The 24,503-nt window shown below is 43.8% G+C and overlaps 1 protein-coding gene across 8 annotated transcripts in view; it reads left to right on the top strand.

Annotated features, from left to right (window-relative positions):
• Positions 1-14,593: 14,593 nt before the first annotated feature.
• CACNA1A (calcium voltage-gated channel subunit alpha1 A) overlaps positions 14,594-24,503 on the top strand; it is a 407,588-nt gene continuing 397,678 nt past the window's right edge. For all 8 annotated transcript variants that reach the window (XM_077470422.1, XM_077470419.1, XM_077470424.1 and 5 more), the window contains exons 1-2: positions 14,594-14,694; positions 23,788-23,927. In XM_077470422.1, coding sequence (XP_077326548.1) covers positions 14,602-14,694; positions 23,788-23,927 — 233 coding nt within the window. In that variant the 5' untranslated portion in view covers positions 14,594-14,601. The remainder of the gene's footprint in view (positions 14,695-23,787; positions 23,928-24,503) is intronic.

Raw genomic sequence — 24,503 nt, 5'->3', positions numbered from 1 at the left:
TATGGATAAGCAATCTCTCTTCCAGCATAGAGTGCTGTCTCTTGAGTGGAGGACACCTGTATCCTAATGGGAGATCTGAACTTCAGGTCCTTCATTATTAGGTCTGTGTGCACCTGCACGCTCAGTCTGCAAGAACATTGGGTTGGAGGTTTCTTCCCTGGCAAAACTCTTTGAAATCTCCAAACTCCAGAACCCATGTCCAGGAATATAAACAAAAACAAGTTTTCTTTGCTCACAATTGATATCCCAGAGCCCTGCACCCTTATGCCGCGCACACACGACCAGACTTTTCGATGGACTAGGTCTGATGGAACTAATCCGTCGGACAATTCGATCATGTGTAGGCTCCATTGGACCTTTGCTGTCCAGAAATTTGACTGACTTTAGAAATAGAACATGTTTTAAATTTTCCGACGGACTTGAGTCCGGTCGAAAAATCCGTTCGTGTGTATGCTAGTCCGACGGACGAAAACCGACGCTAGGGCAGCTATTGGCTACTGGCTATGAACTTCCTTGCTCTAGTCCGGTCGTACGTCATCACGTTCGAATCCGTCAGGCTTTGGTGTGATTGTGTGTGTGGCCAAGTACGTTCATTCGGAAAGTCAGTCGGAACTCCGCCGAAAGTCCATAGGGAAGACTGTCGGACCTAGTTCATCGAAAAGTCTGCTCGTGTGTATGTGGCATAAGACCCCTTTCACACTGCCAGGGTTTTTCACAAAAATTCCTACCAGCAGCTTCCTTGGAGCGGTAAAGGAGCGGTGATCTCACCTCTCCTCCCCATTGAAATCAATGGGGCAGCACTGCGATACCGCCGGCAAAACACCGCTCCGGCGGCGTTTTGTGGGTGGATTAAAAACGCCCTGCTTGCTGCCAAATAGTGCCGCTAAAACGATGGTAAAGTGGCGCTAAAAATAACACCGCTTTACCACCGACGCCCCTCGCGGCTCGGTGTGAAAGGGGTCTAAATATGTGTGAACCTTATATATTTATGGTCCAGTCCTTTCCAGTCCAGTGTAAAGTCAGAGACAGGAGAAGGGTGGCATGTCAGCAAGAGGCAGAGCTGTACAGAACCACCAGGTATTTCACACAAAAAATACAAGTATATGGAGACACATATCAGAAATATTGGGGTATCATGGCCCCAAGTTTACTTTAAGCAGTGCTGATTTTGCATGGAAAAGAAACACTCATTGCAGACCATGCAATTGCAGTGGAATGCAGCAGCACAGGGCTTTATACTGTCTGACTGCAGAGTTATTTAACTTGACAGCAGAAGCATTGGGAAATAACTGGATAAAATAGACATGTATACAATCGAGAAAGATAGCTCAAAAGCCGTTAATATTTTGCAGTGTTACCTGTGGCAGACTGGCATAAGTTTCAGTAGAAGTATTTTCTATTAGATGGAGATAAGGGAGCTAGAAGGGTCTCATACTGATTTTGCCATGAGATGGGGTCAATTTTGTACAGCCAATAGAAAATCTCCATACACAGAATCCTATACCCACAGTTGATCCAGAGGAAGGCAACACCCCCCCCCCCCCTTAATAAAGCATGGTCCAATTTCATTCAGAGGATCAAAAATAAATTCCTTCCTGATCTCCTGAAGGCAAATCGGATATTCTCTGGATCAACAATCTCTGATGTTATTACCTATAAATATTAATATTTTCTACATTTAGGAATTATATTTTTTTAACTTAGGGCTAATTGTTACAACTGTATTTGAGTTGTCTGGTGGTGAGTTTGATATTTGGAACCCATGAAAGCAGGTGTTTCCCCAGACAGGCTTCATTTTTTACTACAGGTCCAAACGTTTTTGGGATTTGGTTCTTTTCTTTCTAATAGAGTTCATCCAAAAATAAAAAGACAGAAATGAACAACTACCGTGTTTCCCCATAAATAGGACCGGGTCATATTCATTTTGGCTACAAAAAACACACTAGGGCTTATTTTCAGGGAATGTCTTATTTATTTACAGTATGTACAATAATCTACATTTATTCAAATACAGTCATGTCCTCGTGACGATCTTTAAAGAGGAAGTAAACCCTGATGGGTTTACTTCCTCTTTGATTCCCTGCAAAGGTAAAGCATAATTGACTACTATGCATCGCATAGTAGTCCATTATGTGTCACTTACCTGACACAGGAGCCAGCGAAGTCGCCGCTGTCCCCTTGTGTACGGAGCATCCATCTTCTTGGTGCGTCTCGCTGCTCCGGCGCTGTCATTCGATGGAGCCACGATGACGTCACTCCCGCGCATGCGCACGGGAGCCGCCACTCGCGGCATATCGGCGTTAACAGCGGCGCGCTCAGGGCGCATGCGCTGTAGACAGCGGTGCCTGTCTTTTGGCAAATATCTCCTAAACCGTCTAGGTTTAGGAGATATTTCTTGGACCTACAGGTAAGCCTTAATCTAGGCTTACCTGTAGGTCAAAGTGGTTTGTAAGGGTTTACAACCACTTTAAGAGGAATTAAACCCTGGTGGGTTTTACTTCCTCTTTATTTCCCTGCAAAGGTAAAGCATAATGGGCTACTATGCATCACATAGTAGCCCATTATGTGTCACTTACCTGAAACTGAAGCCTGCAATGTCACCGTTGTCCCCACTAGCAGGGAGCGTCCATCTTCGCCTCACTTCCTTCTGGGGTTGCGAACTCGGGCTCTGTGACTGGCTGGAGTCACTGGAGCATGCGCGGGAGCCGCCAGTCACAGCATGACCCTTATAAGCCCTTGTACACATGGTCGGAAATTCCGACGGAAAATGTCCGATCGGACCATGTTGTCGGATAATCCGACCGTGTGTGGGCGCCATCTGACTTTTTCCATCGGAATGTCCGACCAACAAAGTTTGAGAGCTGGATATAAAATTTTCCGACAACATGATCCGATCGGACTTTATACAATTCGCTGCTCCGAATTGTAGAGAATTCCAATCGGAAAAAGTGCCATGCATGCTCAGATCAAATTACAAGACCAAAGCTATTGGCTACTAGCCTGAAAGTAGTCCCGTCATAACGACCAAATGTCGTCACGTTCCGTACGATCGGATTTTCCGGCAACTTTGTCCGACTGTGTGTATGCAACACCAGTTTCGGACAAAATCCGTCGGAAAAAAAACGCCGGATTTTGTTGTCGGAATGTCCGACCGTGTGTACAAGGGCTTAGAGACGGCACAATGTCATCGACGCTCGGGTCTTTCATAAATATCTTCTAAACCGTGGAGGTTTAGAAGATACTTTAAGCACCTACTGGTAAGCCTTAATATAGGCTCATCTGTAGCTAAAAGTGGTTGTACAGGGTGTACAACCACTTTAACCACTTGAGATCCGCGCTATAGCCAAATGACGGCTACAGCGCGGATCTCCTTTTCCGGGACTACGTCTATTGACATCGTCCCGTGCACGAGCGGCCTGCGCGCCCCCTGAGGGGCGCGCGCGGCGCGCTCTGTGATCGGCGAGTCTATGAGACTCGCCTGATCACCGATCCGTGCAAGGGGTCGATCCCGACCCCTTATCACGTGATCAGCTGTCAGCCAATGACAGCTGATCATGTGATATAACGGAGCCGGTAATCGGCTATTATTCCTCCTCGCGCTGTCAGCGCGAGGAGGAAAAAAAAAAAGCCGATCACCGGCGGCCGTGATCGGGACATCAGTCCTGATCATGACCAGCCCTGCTAGTGCCCACCTGCCCCCTGCCAGTGCCCACCTGCCCCCTGCCAGTGCCACATTAATAAAAAGAAAGTGCCCCCCGTCAGTGCCACCCAGCAGTGCCCACAGTGCCACCCAGCAGTGCCCACAGTGCCACCCAGCAGTGCCACCCAGCAGTGCCCACACTGCCACCCAGCAGTGCCCACAATCTGCCTCAACAAAGGTGCCACCCATCAGTGCCTAGCAGTGCCGCCCATCAGTGCCCAGCAGTGCCACCTATCAGTGCCCATCAGTCCCATCTATCAGTGGTACCTATCAGTGCCCATCCGTGCCACCCATCCGTGCCACCCATCTGTGCCACCCATCCGTGCCACCTTATCTGTGCCCATCTTTGCCCATCAGTGCCGCCTTATCTGTGCCCATCGGTGCCGCCTTATCTGTGCCTATTAGTACCGCCTTAACTATGCCTATCAGTGCCCACCAGTGCAGCCTATCAGTGCCCACCAGTGCAGCCCATCAGTGCCCACCAATTCAGCCCATCAGTGCCCACCAGTGCAGCCTATCAGTGCCGCCTCATCAGCACACTTCAATGAAGGAGAAAAATGACCCGTTTGCAAAATTTTATAACAAACTATTAAACATGATTTTTTATTTATTTATTTCTGCATCTTTTTTTGTTTGTTTAGCAAAAAATAAAACTCCGAGCTGTAATTAAATACCACCAAAAGAAAGCTCTATTTGTGGGAAAAAAATGATAAAAATTTCATTTGGGTACAGTGTTGTATGCCCGCGCAATTGTCATTCAAAGTGCATCAGCGCTGAAAGCTGAAAATTGGTCTGGGACTGAGGGGGGTTTAAGTGCCCAGTAAGCAAGTGGTTAAAGTGGTTGTAAGTAACCCCCCAAAAAAAAATCCTAATTCTTTAAAGCATGATAGACAGCACAGTGCTTGTACTGTGTCATTTATCCCTCTCTGTTCTAAAAAACCTGGAATAAAACAATAAAATGTTTTTCAAAAAGTCCCTGCGTCCCCTGTCTTCTCTCCCCCTGTCAGCTCAGTAGTGACATTCTGTAATCTCAAAAATTAACCTTAGTTAAAGTCATTGTAAAATTATGTAATCCAATTTGTAAAAAGGTCATATAATGTGCAGTGTGGAAAATACTATATTTACAGTGTTACTGGGCACTCACGTGACCCGCCGTAGCTCTTCTTCCCCACTCCGAGCACCGCAGAGGGAGGAGCCGCTGACGTCACCCGGGAGGAGAGAAGATCTTTGGCGGGTCACGTGAGTGCCCAGCGGGGCTGTAAATAAGTTACAAAAGGAGACACACTGCACATTATATAATCTTTTTACAAAAAGGATTACATGTTTTTACAAGGACTTTAACTAGGGCTTATGTAGCAAAGTCCCGGGCCACTCTAGGCCTAATGATGACCTCCAGAGTCAGGGACAGCTGACATCCGTCTGTGTAGAGTGGTTTACAAGGCATTGTGGGTGTAATGCAAGGTGGATTGATGGACACCAGACACTTCTTGAATGCAAAGAGATTTATTGTCTCTAAGCCCTTGTACACACGGTCAGAGATTCCGACGGAATGTTTCCTATCGGACCGTTTTGTCGGATATTCCGACTGTGTGTGGTCTCCATCAGACTGTTTCTGTCGGAATATCCGACCAACTTTTCCAACTTGCCGGTAAAATTTTCCGACAAAATGCTCCGATCGGACATACTCCGATCATGTGTAGCCTACTCCGACGGACAAAGTGCCACGCATGCTCAGATCAAATTCCTAGACCAAAGCTATTGGCTACTGGCCTGAACGTAGTCCCGTCGTAACGAAATAACGTCATCACGTTATGTACAATTGGATTTTCCGACAACTTTGTCCGACTGTGTGTATGCAACATCACTTCCGGACCTCTTCCGGAATGAATCCGTCAGAATAACTCCGACGGATTTGGTTGTCGGAATCTCCGACCGTGTGTACAAGGGCTTAAACAGAACTGTGGGAGAGAGGGTTGGGGCCAGGACACCCTTAAGTAGATGCAATGTTAATTGGCAGACTCCGAGGCTTCTATAGGGAGACAGCCATGCAGGGAAAGGTATCCAGCCAGACACCACATCTGCATGAGTAGGAACGCTGTCTCCTATGGCAACAATCTTGTAACAGTTTCTAACAAAGGTTGCAATGAACTCTTTCACGTCTTCTACAATCTCCTATTGTAGAACTTCACTCCACCAAGCTCTGTCTTTCACCAGACTTCCTGATCCACTGCCACTGGATACCCTGGGCTCTTCCAATCTTCTCATTCAGTATCTTCCTCAATCATCACCCCTGCTTCCCCTCTGGGTCCTTGGTTTGGCACTCACAGGTACTCCTCAAACGTCACCCTTGCTGACACATTAGGTCCCTGGCTTGACACTGCACAAGCGTCCCCTCCGCTGGGTCCCTGACTTGGCACTTGCTGATGCTTTCCCACTTCTTCACCGTCCCCGGTTGGCGAGAAGTCTGCTCTGGTACTGGCCTCTGCTTACTCACAGTGGTCTCCAGTAACAAGGTGGATTGTCCCTTAGTGGCGACAGCTTCCCTTCTACCTCCGACCACAACTGGCTCCCCGGCCTGCGGAACCGTTACTTCTGGTTGGACTACAAGACCGCAGTCTCAACCCTGCTCTACTTCTGGATAGGCTCTCAGATAGCCTATCAGCCAGATGTCCCTAGGATAGGCCTTGGGTTTCTTGCCTAGCAGCTTGGGGCAACACGACACACGTCCACCCAGACAGCCGTCCAGGTGACACAGAACCCCAATCACCTGACTTCACCTAAATAAATAGGCTCTCCCAGCAGGCCAAAGGACCCAAGAAAATCCCTGCCTATTGGCTGAGACACCCCATTCATTCCTTATCTGTCCTTGCAATGCCGTCATCTTATCTAATGTCACCAGATACCTGGCCATCTAGTGATAGAAGATAGGAGGGCCAATTCCAGAATTAGTGTGAATTCAATTAAACCTCCTAACAATTATCCAAGGCAACTATCACTTGGCAAATAAATTGAATAGCAACCCTGCCTAATCAGAATGCTACACTTATTTTCGGGGTAGGGCTTGCAGCCCTCCCCGAAAATATTGCTAGGTCTTATTTTTGGGGTAGGGCTTATTTTCGGGGAAACAGGGTAGTTGTCCACACTGCACATTTATAGATGTTGTACATTGCCTGGAATTCTCCTTTGCATTACTGGTTCAAATTTGAAAATTAAAGGGTAACTCCACTTTCATGGGGAAAATAAATAGCAAATAAGGAAACAACAATACTATAGCATATACAATTGCGACACAAGTAATATTGTAATTGAATGTTATAAAAAAAATACCTTTCCTTTTAAATCAGCAGCTGCTGTAATTTTCTGTAAAATGCAATGCAATATGGTTACCTGGAGTTGTTCTGTACAGAAAATGTGTACTGACCACCCCCCCAGAAACATAATTTCCTGCTTGTGTGATTGGCTGAATGATTTTCCCAGAAGTCTGCACTAAGATACAAATCAGATATCAGGCATCCCCTGCAACAAAAATATCATTTTTGGTGAGATACTTCTAATAGGAACACATCTAAGGGGATGCAGACCCAGCAGCTTACTTCGGTAGAGCTTTGCAGGTGCACAGCTGATTGATAATTAGGAAACCACTCCCATTAGATTCACTTTCTCACACGGACACAGAAAAACACACAGGGATTTCTTCAAAATAACAAAAGGAAGGAATCTGCAACAAAATTTGTTATAATCCTTGCAATGTACATAGATCACCCAGAGGGGAAAATTTTTTCTCAACAAAAGTGGATTTATGCTTTAAGCTTTAGGCCTCATCCACACAGAGCATTAAATTGCTGCTTTTTAGGGGTGTATGGTGTTTTTTTTTCTGCCTCTAAATGCCCCTTCATGTTAGTCTATGGGGTTAACTTTCTAAAGTAAAATATACTATGTACTGCAAGTGCACTTTCTCCAGAGCTTAGTAAAGGGGTAAAGTTTCACCCAGAAGAATTTACCCTCTTCCTGACTAGGCCATTTTTTGCGATACGGCACTGCGACGCTTTAATTGACAATTGCGCGGTCATGCGATGCTGTACCCAAACAAAATTGCGGTTTTGGTGGTATTTGATCACCTTTGCGTTTTTTTATTTTTTGTGCTATAAACAAAAAAATAGCAACAATTTTGAAAAAAAAAAACTATATTTTTTACTTTATGCTATAATACATATCCCAAAAAAAAAAAAAAAAAAAAAATATATATATATATATATATATATATATATATATTTTTTTTTTTTTTTTTACTCAGGTTAAGTGTATATTGATTGGTTTGTGCAAAAGTTATAGTGCCTACAAAATAGGTTATTAATTTATGCATTTTTATGATTTTTTTAACTAGTATTGGCGGCGATCTGCATTTTTTATCGGTACTACGACATTGCAGCGGACAGATCGGACACTTTTTACACTTTTTTGAAACCATTGACATTTATATAGCAATCAGTGCTATAAATAGCCACTGATTACTGTATAAAGGAAGGGGTTAACACTAGGGGGTGATTAGGGGATTAAATGTGTTCCCTCAGTGTGTGTTCTAACTGTGGGGGGGGGAGATGGGACTGACTGGGGAGGGGACCGATCGGTGTTCCTATACACTAGGAACACTCGATCTGTCTCCTCTCCCCTCGCAGAACATGGATCTGTGTGTTTACACACACAGATCCACCTTCCTGCTCTGTCAGGAGCGATTGTGGGTGCCCGGCGGCCACCAGCACGCGCACCGACTCCTCAGTGACGTGGCGGGCGTGCGCGTCCCCTATACCAGCGGGAAGCAGAGAACATCATTTGATGCCCGTCCAGGATGGGAGATCCAACCTGCGGACGTCATATGACAATACGCTCGAAAGGAAGTAGTTAAGGCTTAATGTTCACGGGATGTTTTACAACCTCTCCTGAACAATTTAACTTGACAGATAGTAACCGATGTTTAAAAACGTCAGTTTTGCCTTGTTTACATGCTGCGTTTAGCCACGTTTGCGTCTAGAAGCGTTTTTTTCCCCCAAATAGTAAAAAATTAAAAACGCCGCTAAATGCGAGTTACCGGGTTTACAGGCTGTTACAGGCATCTGGCGCTTCAAATGCCTCTGAACATCCATCCTGAACGCATTTTTTTTGCTTCCCAAAAAATTATTTTAAGCTCAACTGCCTAGAAATGACTATAAACAACCCTGTGTACATGTACTGATAAGATAACATAGAGGAGAGTTTGAGGCAGCTGAAAAAAAATGCCCAATTGCTCCTAAATGTCCGTTTACCAGCACCAGTGTACATGAGGCCTAAGGCCTAAACCTAAGGCCTCATGTACACTGCTGCTGCTAAACGGACGTTTAAACGCTTCTAAACGCAAACGCATCGAAACGTTGCTAAACTCGGCATGTAAACGCGGCAAAATGGATGTTTTAAACGTGGGTTACTATCTGTCAAGTTAAATCGTTCAGGAGAGGTTGTAAAACGTCCCGTGTATATGAAGCCTTAGGCCGCGTACACACGGGCGGATTGTCTGCCCAACTAAGTTCGTCAGACAATCCGACAGACAGTTCGTCCAAATTTTGAATGAACGGACTTGACCACACACGGTGAACAGACAGTCCGCTGAAAACTTGCACGATGACGTGTACAGCATGTACGACGGGACTAGAAAAACGACGTCCAATACACTGCAATGCAAACTTCGGCCGTGTAAACCCTTTCTGAGCATGCGCCATACTTAGTCCGTCCAACTTGCCTACACACGAGCGGACTGTCCGCTGAAACCAAGTTTGGATGGACAAAACCAAGTTTGGACGGACAAAATTACGGAAATTCCGAAAGACTAAGTCCGTCAGATTGTCCGCTGAAAAAGTCCGCTGAAGCCCACACACGAGCGGATTGTCCGCTGAAACACGGTTCAGCGGACCAAGTTGGGCAGACAATCCGCCCGTGTGTACGCGGCCTAAGGGGGAAAATCTTGCAGTCTGTAAGTGGTTAGCCATGCAGTCATTTTACAGCTATGTCCCTGCACACTGCTCTGTGTGAAAGTTTCCTGTGATCATTTAATTGAGGGCAGGGCTGTCACCGGCTGCCTGTATACTCCTGCTGTGACCCTAGCCCTCTACACACATAGCATGCTGGGTTATGGAAGTCATGCTACAACAAACAGTCCTAGGTGCTAATGTGTGGTAAATGGAGTGATTAAACTGCTATGGGATCGCAGGCAGGAATGCCCAGACATAAATGCCCAGACATAAATGAAAACTCAACAAAAATACTTCTTTTATCACGAAAATTTTATTGGCTAAAACTTGGACGCAGCATATATTATTGGTTTATAACCATATTCATTAAGTATTAAATTATCACACATATATTATTTCAGCATGTAAATTACTCAATACTGTTGATCCTCTTCATGCGACTGGCCCCCGGACCCCACGGACTAGCCTTTTTCTATAGGGGCCCCCTGGAATTCCAGAATGTTCCAGGGCGTTACATGACCCCGACTGACCTATCCTGAACTACAAAATGTTCCAGGGGAGACATGACCCCGGCTGACCTATCCTAACAAAAAGGGGCTCCAGGATTCCAATCACAGGCTTTCCCGCTATTTTCTCACAGTGGGGAGCCTGGAAACTGCTCCTACCACAATCCCATAATGAAAAGGGGGTCCTTAAGACAGGCTTACCCCCTTTTCCTCATATTCCAATCATGGACATTGCTTTATATAATAACGTTGCTCAATGGCATGTACATACCACAAACTCGAAGCTTCCAATAAACAATTATCTTTCATCGGATTAGTGCAAGCTGGACTGAATGAGTAACACAGGACTAGTTGGTATGATTGTGATCAATCACTTGAAGTAAATGAAATGTATATATAATCTTATGGAAAGCAGTGTTCATTTTGACGTCAAATTTCAATTTAGTTTTGGTCATAGTCTTTTGACTAAAATGTAATTTTTCAGGTTTAGTCCTATTTTAGTCGTTTTTTTAGTCCTATTTTTTCTATATAATTGCCACACTCATTATATACCTCTGGAGTAAAAATCTAAAAACATGTTATATATGGTATTAAAGTGGTAGTAAAGTTAACCTAAAAAAAAAAAAAAGCCCCCCCCCTGCAGGTTTAAGCCATAATGTGCAAATATCCACTGCACATTATGTTATGCCGCGTACACACGATCGGAATTTTAGTCGGAAATTTTTTTTTTTCCACACAGGATTTCGCTCAAGCTGTCTTGCATACACACGGTCACACCAAATTCCGACAGTCAAGAACGCGGTGACGTACAACACGTACGACGGGACTAGATAAAGGAAGTTCAATACCCAGTAGCCAATAGCTTCCATCTCGTAGTTGAATCTGAGCACGCGGGAGTTTTTGCGTGTCGGAATTGCATACACGAGATCGGAATTTTATTGAATTTTTTATCGAATCTGTTTCCAATTACTGGATCTCGAGATAGTCCTATAACCACCACAGGTGTTACATGGTGTTCTATACGGAGTAGTCCATGTTAACCCACTCTTTTTCATTAAGCATGCACCAGTAGATTCCCCAGACCCACTGATTGGCCAAACACCCATAACATAGAATGATACCTCTGTAGCACACTCTGGTGGAGCATATTTAAACAACATATGGCAGACAAAATCTATGTTTAAAGGATCAATACTGTTGAAGTTCAGTTAGGCAGACTACAGCCCAGGGAACTCACAAAAATGCAAAAAGGAATTTAGTAAAAACATAACTAGAATGCAAGCTCTAACGAGCAGGGCCCCACTGACTCCTCCTGTATTGAATTGCATTGTAAATGTACTGTCTGCCTTCATGTTGTAAAGTGCTGTGCAAACTATTGGCACTATATAAATCCTGTATAATAATAAGTACGCTGTTAATATAGCACCGTGAGCTTGTCAACAAGAGTGAATAGCGTGAAGAACTCATAAGTGTGCTTCTGCTCCTTCACTGTCCAGTCAGCAGGCTGGGGTCAGGTCAGGCCACATTGTATTATTTAACTGCAGTGCAGTAAAGTACAACCACCAACCAGGCAAAGGTATCTGAACAAGGAGAGCTGAACATACCTGCACTTGCAGTACACATATACAGGTAGTTCATGTATACTGTGTGTATCTAAACTTATTTTAGAGGTTTGCTTACAAAAGCCCTTTTCAACCCGGGTGCCCAGGCACACAGGTATGCCTTGAGGTTTCTTCAGGGGTGCCTTGGCAAAATGTCAAATGTATCAAAAATCGAATACAAACCAGCAGGAGGATCAAGCTTGCCTTTTTGTGTAACTAACTACACAAAGCCTTTCTAGACACTGGCATCCTAACAACCAATGACTTCAATTTATAAGGAGGATATGTGTTGCCTCCACAGCATCCTTTTTTGACCCTCCTGTGCCAACCTCTTTCAGCACTAGGGTGAAATTAGCTAACTGACAGAGATAAATTGAGAGAGAAGAGAAACATTGGAATACTAGTCAGTACCAGTGTGCAAAATTGTATTTGCTTTGGAAGAATAAATCGCCTCTAGCATTGGGTGTCCTACGTGTGTTTTTTTGCTGCATTGTGTAAAGCTATTAGAATAGTTTCTTACATTTTAGAATAGGGTGCCTCGAGACTGTCCATATTATTATACGGTGCCTTGAGATTGTCTATAATGTTATAGGGTGCCTCGACCGAAATAAGGCTGAGAAACACTGGCTTAGAATCTAGCTTTAAACTAAAATATTATTTTAGAATTTTACTCTCAAGTAAATATGAGTTTACAAGCCAAAGAATATTTATAGATGATTAGTGTTCAATTTAGCATGCAGAAAATGGGAGATTTAATGGTACAGTTGATCAGTTCATAAGAAAAATATTATAATTTTTTAGAGATGAACATTTTCAAGGACAAATAAGGCCCAGGGCTGTTCCTCGAAATCCTCAACACTTAGCATTTAGAGATGATTCCTTACCAACATTCTACATTGCCTTGCAAAAGTATTCCCCCCCCCCCCACCCCTCCCCTTGGCATTTTTCGTGTTTTGTTGCATCACAACCTGGAATTAACATGGATTGTTTGAGGATTTGCACCATTTAATTTACAGAAAACAAATGGGACAAAATAACAGAAAAAGTAAATGTGCATAACTATTCACCCCCCTAAAGTCAATACTTTGTAGAGCCACCTTTTGCGGCTATCACAGCTCGAAGTCAATTTGGATAAGTCTCTATGAGCTTGCCACATCTTACCACTGGGATTTCTGCCCATTCCTCTTTGCAAAACTGCTCCAGCTCCTTCAAGTTGGATGGTTTGCGCTTGTGAACAGCAATCTTTAAGCCTGACCACAGATTTTCTATTGGATTGAGGTCTGGGCTTAGACTAGGCCATTCCAACACATTTACATGTTTCCCCTTAAACCACTCAAGTGTTGCTTTAGCAGTGTGTTTGGGGTCATTGTCCTGCTGGAAGGTGAACCTCCATCCTAGCCTCAAATCACACACAGAGTGGTACAGGTTTTGCTCAAGAATATCCCTGTATTTAGCACCATCCATCTTTTCCCTCAACCCTGACCAGTTTCCCAGTCCCGACTGCTGAAAAACATCCCCACAGCATGATGCTGCCACCACCATGTTTCACTGTGGGGATGGTGTTCTTGTGATGTGTTGGGTTTGCACCAGACATAGCATTTTCTTTGATGGTCAAAAAGTAAAAGTTTAATCTCATCAGAGCAGAGCACCTTCATCCATACATTTTGGGAGTCTCCCACATGCCTTTTTGCAAACTCAAAATGTACCATTTTGTCTTTTGCTGAAAGTAATGACTTTCTTCTGGCCACTCTGCCATAAAGCCCAACTCTATGGAGCGTACGGTTTATTGTCGTCCTATGTACAGATAATCCAGTCTCTGCTGTGGAACTCTGCAGCTCCTCTGGGGTTACCTTAGGTCTCTGTGCTGCCTCTCTCATTAATGTCCTCCTTGCCCGGTCCGTGAGTTTTGGTGTGCGGCCGTCTCTTGGCAGGTTTGCTGTTATCCCATGTTCTTTCCATTTGGTTATGATAGATTTGATGGTGCTCCTAGGGATCATCAAACATTTGGATATTTTTTTATAACCCAACCCTGACTTGTACTTCTCAACAACATTGTCCCTTACTTGTTTGGAGAGTTCCTTGGTCTTCATGGCAGTATTTGGTTAGTGGTGTCTCTTGCTTAGGTGTTGCAGCCTCTGGGGCCTTTCAAAAAGGTGTGTATATGTAATGACAGATCATGTGACACTTAGATTGTACACAGGTAGACATCATTTCACTAATTATGTGACTTTTGAAGGTAATTGGTTACACCAGAGCTTTTTATGGGCTTTATAACAAAGGGGTTGAATACATACGCACATGCCACTTATCAGTTTTTTATTTTTGAAAAATTGTTTTATATATATATATATATATATTTTTTATTTTTTTATTTTACTTCACCAACTTAGACTATTGTGTTCTGATCCATCACATGTAATTCAGATTTAAAAAAAACATTGAACTAAAGGCTGTAATGTAACAAAATAGGTAAAAAGCCAAGGGGGTGAATACTTTTGCAAGGCACTGTTTGTTTCAATATTGTGTTGCCTATGGTTTATATGCAGTTCTTCCTCTTTTACAGTGTACAGTATTATTTTAGTATGTGTCTATTATAAACTTGTTCTGTTCTCTGAATGAATCTAGTTCTGTTCCCAGAGTGGACCCCATTACCATATTATATATTATTATAGTAGCTGTCTTTAGAGGTCAGACATCCAACCCCGTTCAGTTTTTTTGTATGGGTTGAAATTATTTTCAAATGATTCTACTTGGATGCTGTTTTCCTTAACCAACATTTTACTCCTTTTGAATACATGATTTTAGCAACCATCATAGCAAATTGCATTGTCTTGGCAATGGAACAGCATCTGCCAGAGGGAGACAAGACCCCAATGTCAGAGCGCCTGGTAAGTCTCACACAGATTTCACAATATTTCCATAGCTTTTACAAATGCATGTGGTATTAAGGTCATAATGCTAATTTTATCAGCGTCCGTAACTTGGTTACATGCTATTTCCTACTTGAGGGAATTGAATGAGATGAAATGCAGGAACTGGGTAATATTAACAGCTTTTTATTAAAGCGGTTTTAGAATAAAGATATAATAAGTTTTTTATTACTACGTAAAATATTCACACTTTATGAGTCCACCCAAACCTAATATTTCAGTTTTTAGAAGATCATTTAGTTCTTGATCTTGGCTTGGAGACTTGACTGTGACTCTTATCAGAAGTCTCAGTTTCTCCTTCTTTTTTCAAGGATAACTCCACCAAAAAGTGATACAGTAATACCTTGGATTACGAGCATAATCCGTTCCAGAAGAATGCTTGTAATCCAAAGCGAGTTTCCCCATAGGAATCAATGGAAACCCAGATAGATTGTTCCACAATCACTGCTTGTCAATGCAGTACCGCATGTGGCCAGAGGTGGGGGGGGGCACCAGAGACACTCGGAAACAGTCGGAGAAGCTCAGAGATCACTTGGAGACTTTCGGAGACACTCAAGTGTTTCTGAGTGTTTCCAAGTGTCTCTGAGCGGATCTGAGTACCCTTGCACCTCAGGCCAAATGCAGTAATACACGCCCCAGAGGCTTGAATCCTGCTCATCTTGCGAGACAATGCTTGCAAACCGAGTCAGGATTTAAAAAAAAAAAGTTGTGTGTTACGAAACGCTTGTAAACCCCGTTACTCGCAATCTGAGATTTTAATGTATTTAAGTTTCATATGCTGGTTAAGCATTGACTCACCCCACACTTTCTTATGTCTCCTGGGGACTCTGTAGGTGAGATGGGGAAGGAGGGGATCAGTTAGCGATGAGTAGAAGGAATTGGTGAAACTGATTACAGTGTCAAATGGTTGCTTTTTCAATTGTCAAATTTTCTTGTGCTTGTAAAAAAATCTACTGTTTAAAAATATATATATATATATATATATATATATATATATATATTAGAGTGTGTGTGTGTTTTGGGTTTTGGAGTGTATTTAGGGTAGTTGGTGTTTCTTTTTTTTTTCTATCGTCTCATTTTTTTTTCTTCTGTAAAACAAACCATAAAATAATGAGGCTAATGTGGGGCTGTTTTGTTGCACAAAAACAAGTACAGGATATTTAAAAAATCAATTTTTTTAAAATGAAATTACGGGGAAATAAAAAAATGAAAATCAAAATTTTGCCTATCCTTGGTCCCAACTCCCAAATTTGATGCTGTATGTGTCAGCCCAAGCAGGGTGGGAACATACAAAACAACACAGGGGTATGACATCAGTCAGAAATCGCTGGAGAGGTTTTATCACTTAGCCTTTGTACACACGGTCAGACATTCCGATGGAAAATGTCCGATCGGACCGTGTTGTTGGATAATCCGACAGTGTGTGGGCTCCATCGGAATGTTTTTGTTGGAATACCCGACCGGCAAAGTTTTAGAGCTGGGCTATGAAATTTTCTGACAACATGATCCGATCGAACTTTGTCCGATTGTGTGTAGAGAATTCCGATCGGACAAAATGCCACGCATGCTCAGATCAAATTCCTAGACCAAAGCTATTGGCTACTAGCCTGAACGTAGTCCCGTCATAATTAAATAACATCATCACGTTACGAAAGATCGGATTTTACGACAACTTTGTCCGACCGTGTGTATGCAGCACCAGTTTCGGACAAAATCCGACGGATTTGGTTGTCGGAATGTCCGGCCGTGTGTACAAGGGCTTAGTTTATATCTAAAGGCAAAATTATTATTATTTTTAATTTTGGATAGAGTGGAGAGGGATAAGAACACCTGTCAGTATTTATTGCTGTCTGTACCCTAATTAGGAAAATTCTCCCTCTCTTTGTCCTGTGCATCATTATCACCGAAAGTGAAAAAAAAATCCCACATTTTGGGTTGTCCCCAGAACAATAACAGAGGGGACATCTTCTAGTGGGGACACTAGCCCTGGTGAATCTCATTACAACCAGGGATTCCCTCACCTTTTTTGTGATTTTCTCTCACTTCCTGTTATGGCTATGGGGCAGGGAGTGGAGGAAATCTCCCCAGTGTTAAACAGATGGCAAATAAAAACTTGACAGGGGTTATGAGTTTATCCAAAAAAAAAGAAAGAAAAAGTTTTGTCTTTAGTTCTACTTTAAAGAGGAAGTAAACCCTGATGGGTTTACTTCCTCTTTGATTTCCAGCAAAGGTAAAGCATAATGGACTACTATGCATCGCATAATAGTCCATTATGTGTCACTTACCTGACACAGGAGCCAGCAAAGTCACCGCTGTCCCCTTGTGTACGGAGCATCCATCTTCTTGGTGGGTCTCGCTGCTCCGCCGCTGTCATTCGACGGAGCCGCGATGATGTCACTCCCGTGCATGCGCACGGGAGCCGCCACTCGCAGCATATCGCTGGTTAACAGCGGCGTGCTCAGTGCTCCTGCGCGCCGCTGTCTACAGCGCATGCACCATAGACAGCGGTGCCTGTCTTTTTACAAATATCTCCTAAACCGTGTAGGTTTAGGAGATATTTCTTGGACCTACAGGTAAACCTTAATCTGGGCTTACCTGTAGGTCAAAGTGGTTTGTAAGGGTTTACAACCACTTTAAGTCTGCAACAGATCTATATAGAATGCAATTGGTGACCATCAAACATGAAACTCTTTTTTTTTAATCCACTGAAGGAGCAGTATGTGAGATTCCTTCTTTAGAAGGATGGATGGGACACTGTGGCAGAGCGTAGCTAAGCCAAAAACTCCCCATTTGGATTCATCCATGAACACCTTCAGATATGAAAAATTTGGAGCATTGGGGAAATTAATTTGGACAGGAATAATCTGTCTTTGGATCTGCTTGCTTTTAAGTTTCTAGTACTGTTGCAGTAGGAATGACTGGGAAAACATGCAACCAAGCAAGCTCCTTAGCTGTATACCTGTACAGGCAGTCCCTGAGTTACAATCATCCGACTTACGTACCACTCCTACTTACAAACAGAGGGAGACAACAGGAAGTAAGAAGAAATTTACTGCTGTAAGAGTTATTATGGGAAAAAGGTGTCTCCAATGAAGCTTTATCACCAATCCTTCTTTCCACAACAACCCAAAATGTTCAAAATCCAATTGTCACAGGTACAGAAAGTGAAGTAAAATCTTCTGAACAGGGGCACAGGTAGCACAACAAATGTTACAGGGGTGTTAACCCTTCCCTATGCTATCTCAAAAATGTAAAAATATATTTTGTGACTGGAGTTGTTCCAACTTACATACAGTACAAACCTAGAGAACTTATCTTTGTTTGTAACCCTGGGACAGCCTGTCTTTTGGTAGCTACTGTAGCCAGACAACTAGTAATTTCTGCAGGAGAGGTCAACAATGACAACCTCCATATTTCTCTCAGCAAAGGTTTCCTTTACATAGTTAGTAAGGTTGAATAAAGACACCAGTCCATGCAGTTCAACTTGAATGATTGTCTACAATTGTCCCTATCCTTATACATTTCTTACTCACATTGGTCCCTACCCTCAAGGAGCCCACAATCCAAGGTACCCATACATATACTAGGGCCAATTTTGGACAGAAGCCAATTAACCTACCAGCATCTCTTTGGAGTGTGGGAGGAAACCCACGCAGGCACAGGGAGAACATGCAAACTCCAGGCAGGTAGTGTTGTGGTTGGGATTTGAACCAGTGACACTTTTTACTGCTAGGTGAGAGTGCTAACCACTACACCACTGTGCTACCCAAAGGGCCTTTACATTGGAACTCTTAGCCCTTGTACACACGGTCGGACATTCTGACAACCAAATCCGTTGGATTTTGTCTGACGGATTTTGTCCGATGAATTTTGTCCGAAACTGTTGCATACACACGGTCGGACAAAGTTGTCGGAAAATCCAATCGTTCAGAACGTGATGACGTTATTTCGTTACGACAGGACTATGTTCAGGCTAGTAGCCAATAGCTTTGGTCTAGGAATTTGATCTGAGCATGCGTGGCACTTTGTCCGATCGGAATTCTCTGCACATGATCGGAGCCCACACACTGTCAGATTATCTGACAACACGGTCCTATCGGACATTGTCCATCGGAATGTCCGACTGTGTGTACAAGGGCTTACATTCACATTACTGTGACAGGCAACTAGCACTATTTCGAGGAAGGTGAGCAATGATATCCTGCATATTCAATCTAAATGCATGTTGAACCTAGGGTTGCCACCTCACCCCTTTAAACCCAAACACATATTAAAGCGGTTCTGCACCTAAAATAAAACTATTAAAAGCCAGCAGCTACTAATATTGCAGCTGCTGACTTTTAATAAAATCACACTTACCTGTCCCAGGGTCCAGCGATGTCGGCGGCAGGTGACGAGCGATCGCTCGTCTCGCTGCTGCCCCCGCCGCCATCCTCTGTCAGGGAATCGGGAAGTGAAGCATTACAGCTTCACTGCCCGGTTCCCTACTGCGCATGCGCGAGTCGCGCTGCGCGTCTCTTATGGTCCCCGCTGTGTCTCTGGGAACTGTGTGTTTCCCAGAACACAACGGGGGGGGGGGGCGTCTGCGGGGGTCTGCGGCGGTCTGGCGGGAAGTGGGTGCAGTTACCTGGATTATCCAGGTAACTGCACCCCCCTCCCCCCTGAAAGGTGCCAATTGTGGCACCAGAGGGGGGGAGGGATCAGATTAGCGGAACTTCCCCTTTAGGGTGAAGAACCGCTTTAATTACACAGGTTCTGTGGCTGATTAAGGTGGTAATTGAACACACTTGGTGCCTTATCTGCATTAAATTAGCCTCAGAACCTGTGTAATTCATGTGTGATCGGGCTTAAAGGGATGAGGTGGCAACCCTAGTTGAAACTCCTGAACTGCAGTTAGCGAGGCAGGACAGGCACTTACAGCCATAAAACCAGGGGGCTATAAAGTGAAATAGTGACTCTGTTCCTGAAGTTGTGCTGGGCTCCACCATTTACTATTGTGATTTATTATTGGCCTATTTTTTTCATGGACAGCAAGTGATGCTGTCCATGACAAAAATAGGCCACTAATCCACTTCCATATTAGAACTGCCTTGGGCTCCCATGGAGCTCTACACAGTTTATGGCAATGCAAGTAGCCAGGATAAGGCTGGGCTAAAGGCAAGGTGCCATATACACCCTAGGCAGGTACATATAATATATATTGGGCAGGTGGCCTTGAGAAGAGATTCTTCACCATTCAGATATCAAACAGAGTAGGACCTGAAGTCTGTGACTCATGCTTGGCTCCCCATTAACACATGTGATCACAATGTCTGTCAGCGAGGGAAATCTTTTAGCGCAAACCTCATTTGCGACTCTAAGCCCTTGTATACACGGTCAGACATTCCGACAACAAAATCTGTCGTCTGTGTTGCATACACACGGTCGGACAAAGTTGTCGGAAAATCTGATCGTACGTAACGTGATGACGTTATTTCATTACGACGGGACTATGTTCAGGCTAGTAGCCAATAGCTTTGGTCTAAGCCCTTGTACACACGGTCAGAGATTCCGACGGAATGTGTCCGATCGGACTGTTTTGTCAGATATTCCGACTGTGTGTGGTCTACATCGGACTGACGGACCAAGTTTTCCAACTTGTTGGTAAAATTTTCTGACAAAATGCTCCGATCGGAGATACTCCGATCATGTGTAGAGAATTCCGATCAGACAAAGTGCCACGCATGCTCAGATCAAATTCCTACACCAAAGCTATTGGCTACTAGAGAGCAGAGCATTGCAGCACCTATCAATCTCACAGGCACTGTTGGACAGAGTGATTTCCTGCCAGAGGTTGCCTTTATAGTCCCGGCCATGACAGCACAGCAAGGATATGGAGCCTACAGGGAATCATTTTAATCTCCACTGAAGCTGGGGCCCCTATTTTACACTTACTGGTCATAGTGTGGTCTCTAAACAGTATGACAGACAGTGAACTGGCCCTTTGTTTAAAAATGTTGGGGAACCTTCAATAGTCAAACAGGGAGTAACACCACTCCAGATGATGGTAATACCTTCCTTAATGATCGGGTTCAGGTCCAGTCCATGATCTGGGTAACTGATGCAGGAGACAAAACGATTGACTGCACTCCAAGGATAAGGAAAATTGCTTTATTGGTATAAAAACATCCAACATGAAAAACCATCGAGGTTACAGCATCATGACAGCACAGAGGGGAGCATGGTTAACGCAAAGCAATTTGTGAAACACATCAACCATGCTCCCCTCTGTGCTGTCATGATGCTGTAACCTCGATGGTTTTTCATGTTGGATGTTTTTATACCAATAAAGCAATTTTCCTTATCCTTGGAGTGCGGTCAATCGTTTCGTCTCCTGCATCAGTAACCCTGCAATAGTACATGTCCTTCAGAAAAACCCACATTTCACCATGATCACCAACTATTGTAGCATCGCGGCACACTTAGCTTGGCAAACTTCCTTTAGCTCACAGAAATCCTGGATGTGGTTGCCCCTCAGGCCAAAGGGTCCCAATCCTCCCCTGCAGGACAGGGAGGCACTTCTGCTTGATTGCCTTGAGTTTAGGAAAGCAAAGCTAACTTGGGTTCACTTTAAAGAAACCCCGTCACATGACCGAAAACTCATAAGCAAGCACATACCTGTAGAAAAAACACACAATACTTTTCTCTGATCCTGCCAGTGCCACTGAATGCTGCTCTGATTCTGAGAAACGGTACCCTTAAAGCGGAGGTCCACCCTAAAGTGGAGCTTCCGCTCATTGGAACCCTCCCCCCCTCCGGCGCCACAATTGGCACCTTTCAGGGGGGAGGGGGGTGCAGGTACCTGTACAGTACAGGTATCTGCACCCACTTCCGGCGTAGATTCTGCAGAAGGTACGCCCCTTTCCGAAGGTCCTCCGCTGACTGCTGGGAAACACACGGATCCCAGAGACAGCGGGGACCATCCTTATTGCGCAGCGCGACTTGCGCATGTGCAGTAGGGAATCGGGAAATGAAGCTGCAAGGCTCCACTTCCTGATTCCCATACCCAAGATGGCGGCGGCAGCACCCGAGAGACGATCGAGATTCGTCATTATTTTAAAAGTCAGCAGCTGCAGTATTTGTAGCTGCTGGCTTAAAAAAAAAAAAAAACGGCGGACTCCCGCTTTAAGTCAGAAGGGAAACCAACACTTTGGGGTTCTGTTGGTCCCCAGAAGTCTTGCTGATTCCTCCTGCTAACCTCCACAACTCTGCAGAAGACAGTGTTGAGCTGAAGGTCAACAGGAGGTATTAATGAGATCGGTAGGGGACCACGAGGATTGATACTTCTGGAAGTGTTGGTTTCCCTGTGCCTTTTGGGGGGTGAGTCCCACGAATGAGAGCAGTGTGGGCAGAAGAAAAGAAAAATATAGAGTTTCTTCTTTAGAGAAATTAGTTTTAGCCACTTGACAGGGTCCCTTCAAGTGGCTGTATAAAATAGTTTGCAGAGCTCCTTATATATGGCATTTAAAGCAGTGTTCCATCCAACTATTCTACCTTTCTATTGTTTTTACTTGCAGAGCTGTTTAGATCTCTAATTACAACCTAATAATTTTTTTTTACTCAGCTTTTGAAACTGGGAAGGCTTCTAATGTGAAAACTATACGCAATGGGGGTTATTTACGAAAGGCAACTCAACTTTGCACTGTAAGTGCACTTGGAAGTGCAGTCGCTCTAAATCTAAGGGGTAGATCTGAAATGAGGGGAAGCTCTGCTGATTTTATCATCCAATCATGTGCAAGCTAAAATGCTGTTTTTTATTTTCCATGCATGTCCCCCTCGGATCTACAGTGACTTTACTTCCAAGTGCACTTGCAGTGCAAAGTGTATTTTCCTTTAGTAAATAACGCCCAATATCATTTGTTTTCTGTGCACACTGTGTCCACCCTGCCTTTGACAGCTATGATGTGCTGAAGAGTGGTCACATAAATGTTCTATTTTTTTTTTTAATCTTTTATATATTTATGGCTGTTATAGACCTGTTGACATACACAGCAAGGGGTCTATTTATATTTTTTCACACAAGATTCATACAACATTCAACCAGGATTACCACACTTTTTTTTCCCAATTTAATCCAATTAAAAAATGTGTGAAGTTTTGGCGAAAGTTGTGTGAATTTTATGATTTTTTTCCTTCAGATTTACCAAAACCATATAATATGAGGTCAAACCTTAGGAGTTTCAATGTGTATGCAATCAGGCAGGCCCGTGCACTACATGGTTTTGGTAGATCTGAAGACAAAAATCAGCAGAAAATCTGATAATGCCGTGTACACACGACCGGACTTTCCGGCAGACTCGGTCAGGCGGACCGGAATCCGTCGGACAATTCGATCGTGTTTGGGCTCCCACAGACTTTTTTCCCAAATGTCCGACGGACCTAGAAATAAAACATGTTTCAAATCTATCCGACGGACTCAAGTCCGACGGACTAAAAATCGGGAAAACTGTTCGTCTATGTGCTAGTCCGAAGGACCAAATACAACGCAAGGGCAGCTATTGGCTATGGCAAATGAACTTCCATGTTTGGTCCCGTTTACATCATCACGTTCAAAACGAATGGACTTTTGAATGGACTTAGTGCGGTCGTGTGTGGCCAAGTCTGTTTCATTCAGAAAGTCCGTTGGACCTCTGCCGAAAGTCCTTTGGGAAAACCGTAGGATCTAGTCTGTCAAAAAGTCTGATCGTGTGTACGCGGCATAAGTGTTGTTTTTTTTTTCCAAACAGTGGGCTATTTTTGTAATATTACTTTACGCCTTATGCAATCTGACCTGCTTATTGTAGATGTAAATGGGGCTTTGCAAAATTAATTCAAGGGTATACAGCAAACCAGTGCGACTAATCAGAAACGGATTCTTTTCAGTGTGACCACTCTGCATTTGCTGAGACCTGAATTTGTATTGGCTGGTATGAGTAAATGCACAATGCTACCCTTTGCATTGTTATGAAATAAAACCATGTATACAGAAAGGATTTTTTAAATAAAACTCTTACCATGACCTTCTTTCCTCAGGATGATACTGAACCGTATTTCATTGGAATCTTCTGCTTTGAAACTGGAATTAAAATCATTGCCTTGGGGTTTGCATTTCACAAAGGATCCTACTTACGCAATGGCTGGAATATGATGGATTTTGTGGTCGTGCTGACAGGGTAAGGGCTCTTTCTCTGTTATTATAAGCTACGAGGACAAACATATACTGTTCATGGTCAATGGGCTTTTGTAAATGTTCTGCAAGGACACTGTTTACTGCTTTTTTGAAAATTGATGTAACTGTAAATATGTTACTGTATTATCTGTTAAGAAAATGTATATGTTTTTGTAGGTCCAAAAAAGGGTATCCAACCATACTGCTCTTTGGGATCCTTACAGAAAGCAGTGTATAAGAGCTGTAAAGAATTGTTAAAGCTGAACTCCAAGCATAACTTCCCCCCAGCCAAATAAACACTCACGTGTTCCATAAGAATGGGCATATCAAGTAGTATCAATAGAGGGGTCGCCCAAGTTCCAGATCGATAGCCAGTCGCTGCTGGTGGTGTCGGACGGTGTGAGCTGGGTCACCGCTCATCGGATGTAGAGAAGGGCTTTGGTAATCACCGTGGAATGTGGAAGTGACGTCACACCCGGAGGACGGTGCTGTTGCCCCGGTAACACGGTTTGGGGGGCCAAATATCTGCTTTTTTCAAACCGCTGTTACCAGGGTAACAGGACCATCCCCTGGGCATGAC

This window comes from Lithobates pipiens, unplaced genomic scaffold (assembly GCF_037356315.1).
Source record: "Lithobates pipiens isolate NorthernLeopardFrog02 unplaced genomic scaffold, aLitPip1_a1.2 Scaffold_8, whole genome shotgun sequence".
NCBI classification, from domain to species: Eukaryota; Metazoa; Chordata; class Amphibia; order Anura; family Ranidae; genus Lithobates; species Lithobates pipiens.
The sequence above is the reverse complement of the archived record's forward strand: the minus strand, read 5'-3'. Positions and strand labels throughout refer to the sequence as shown.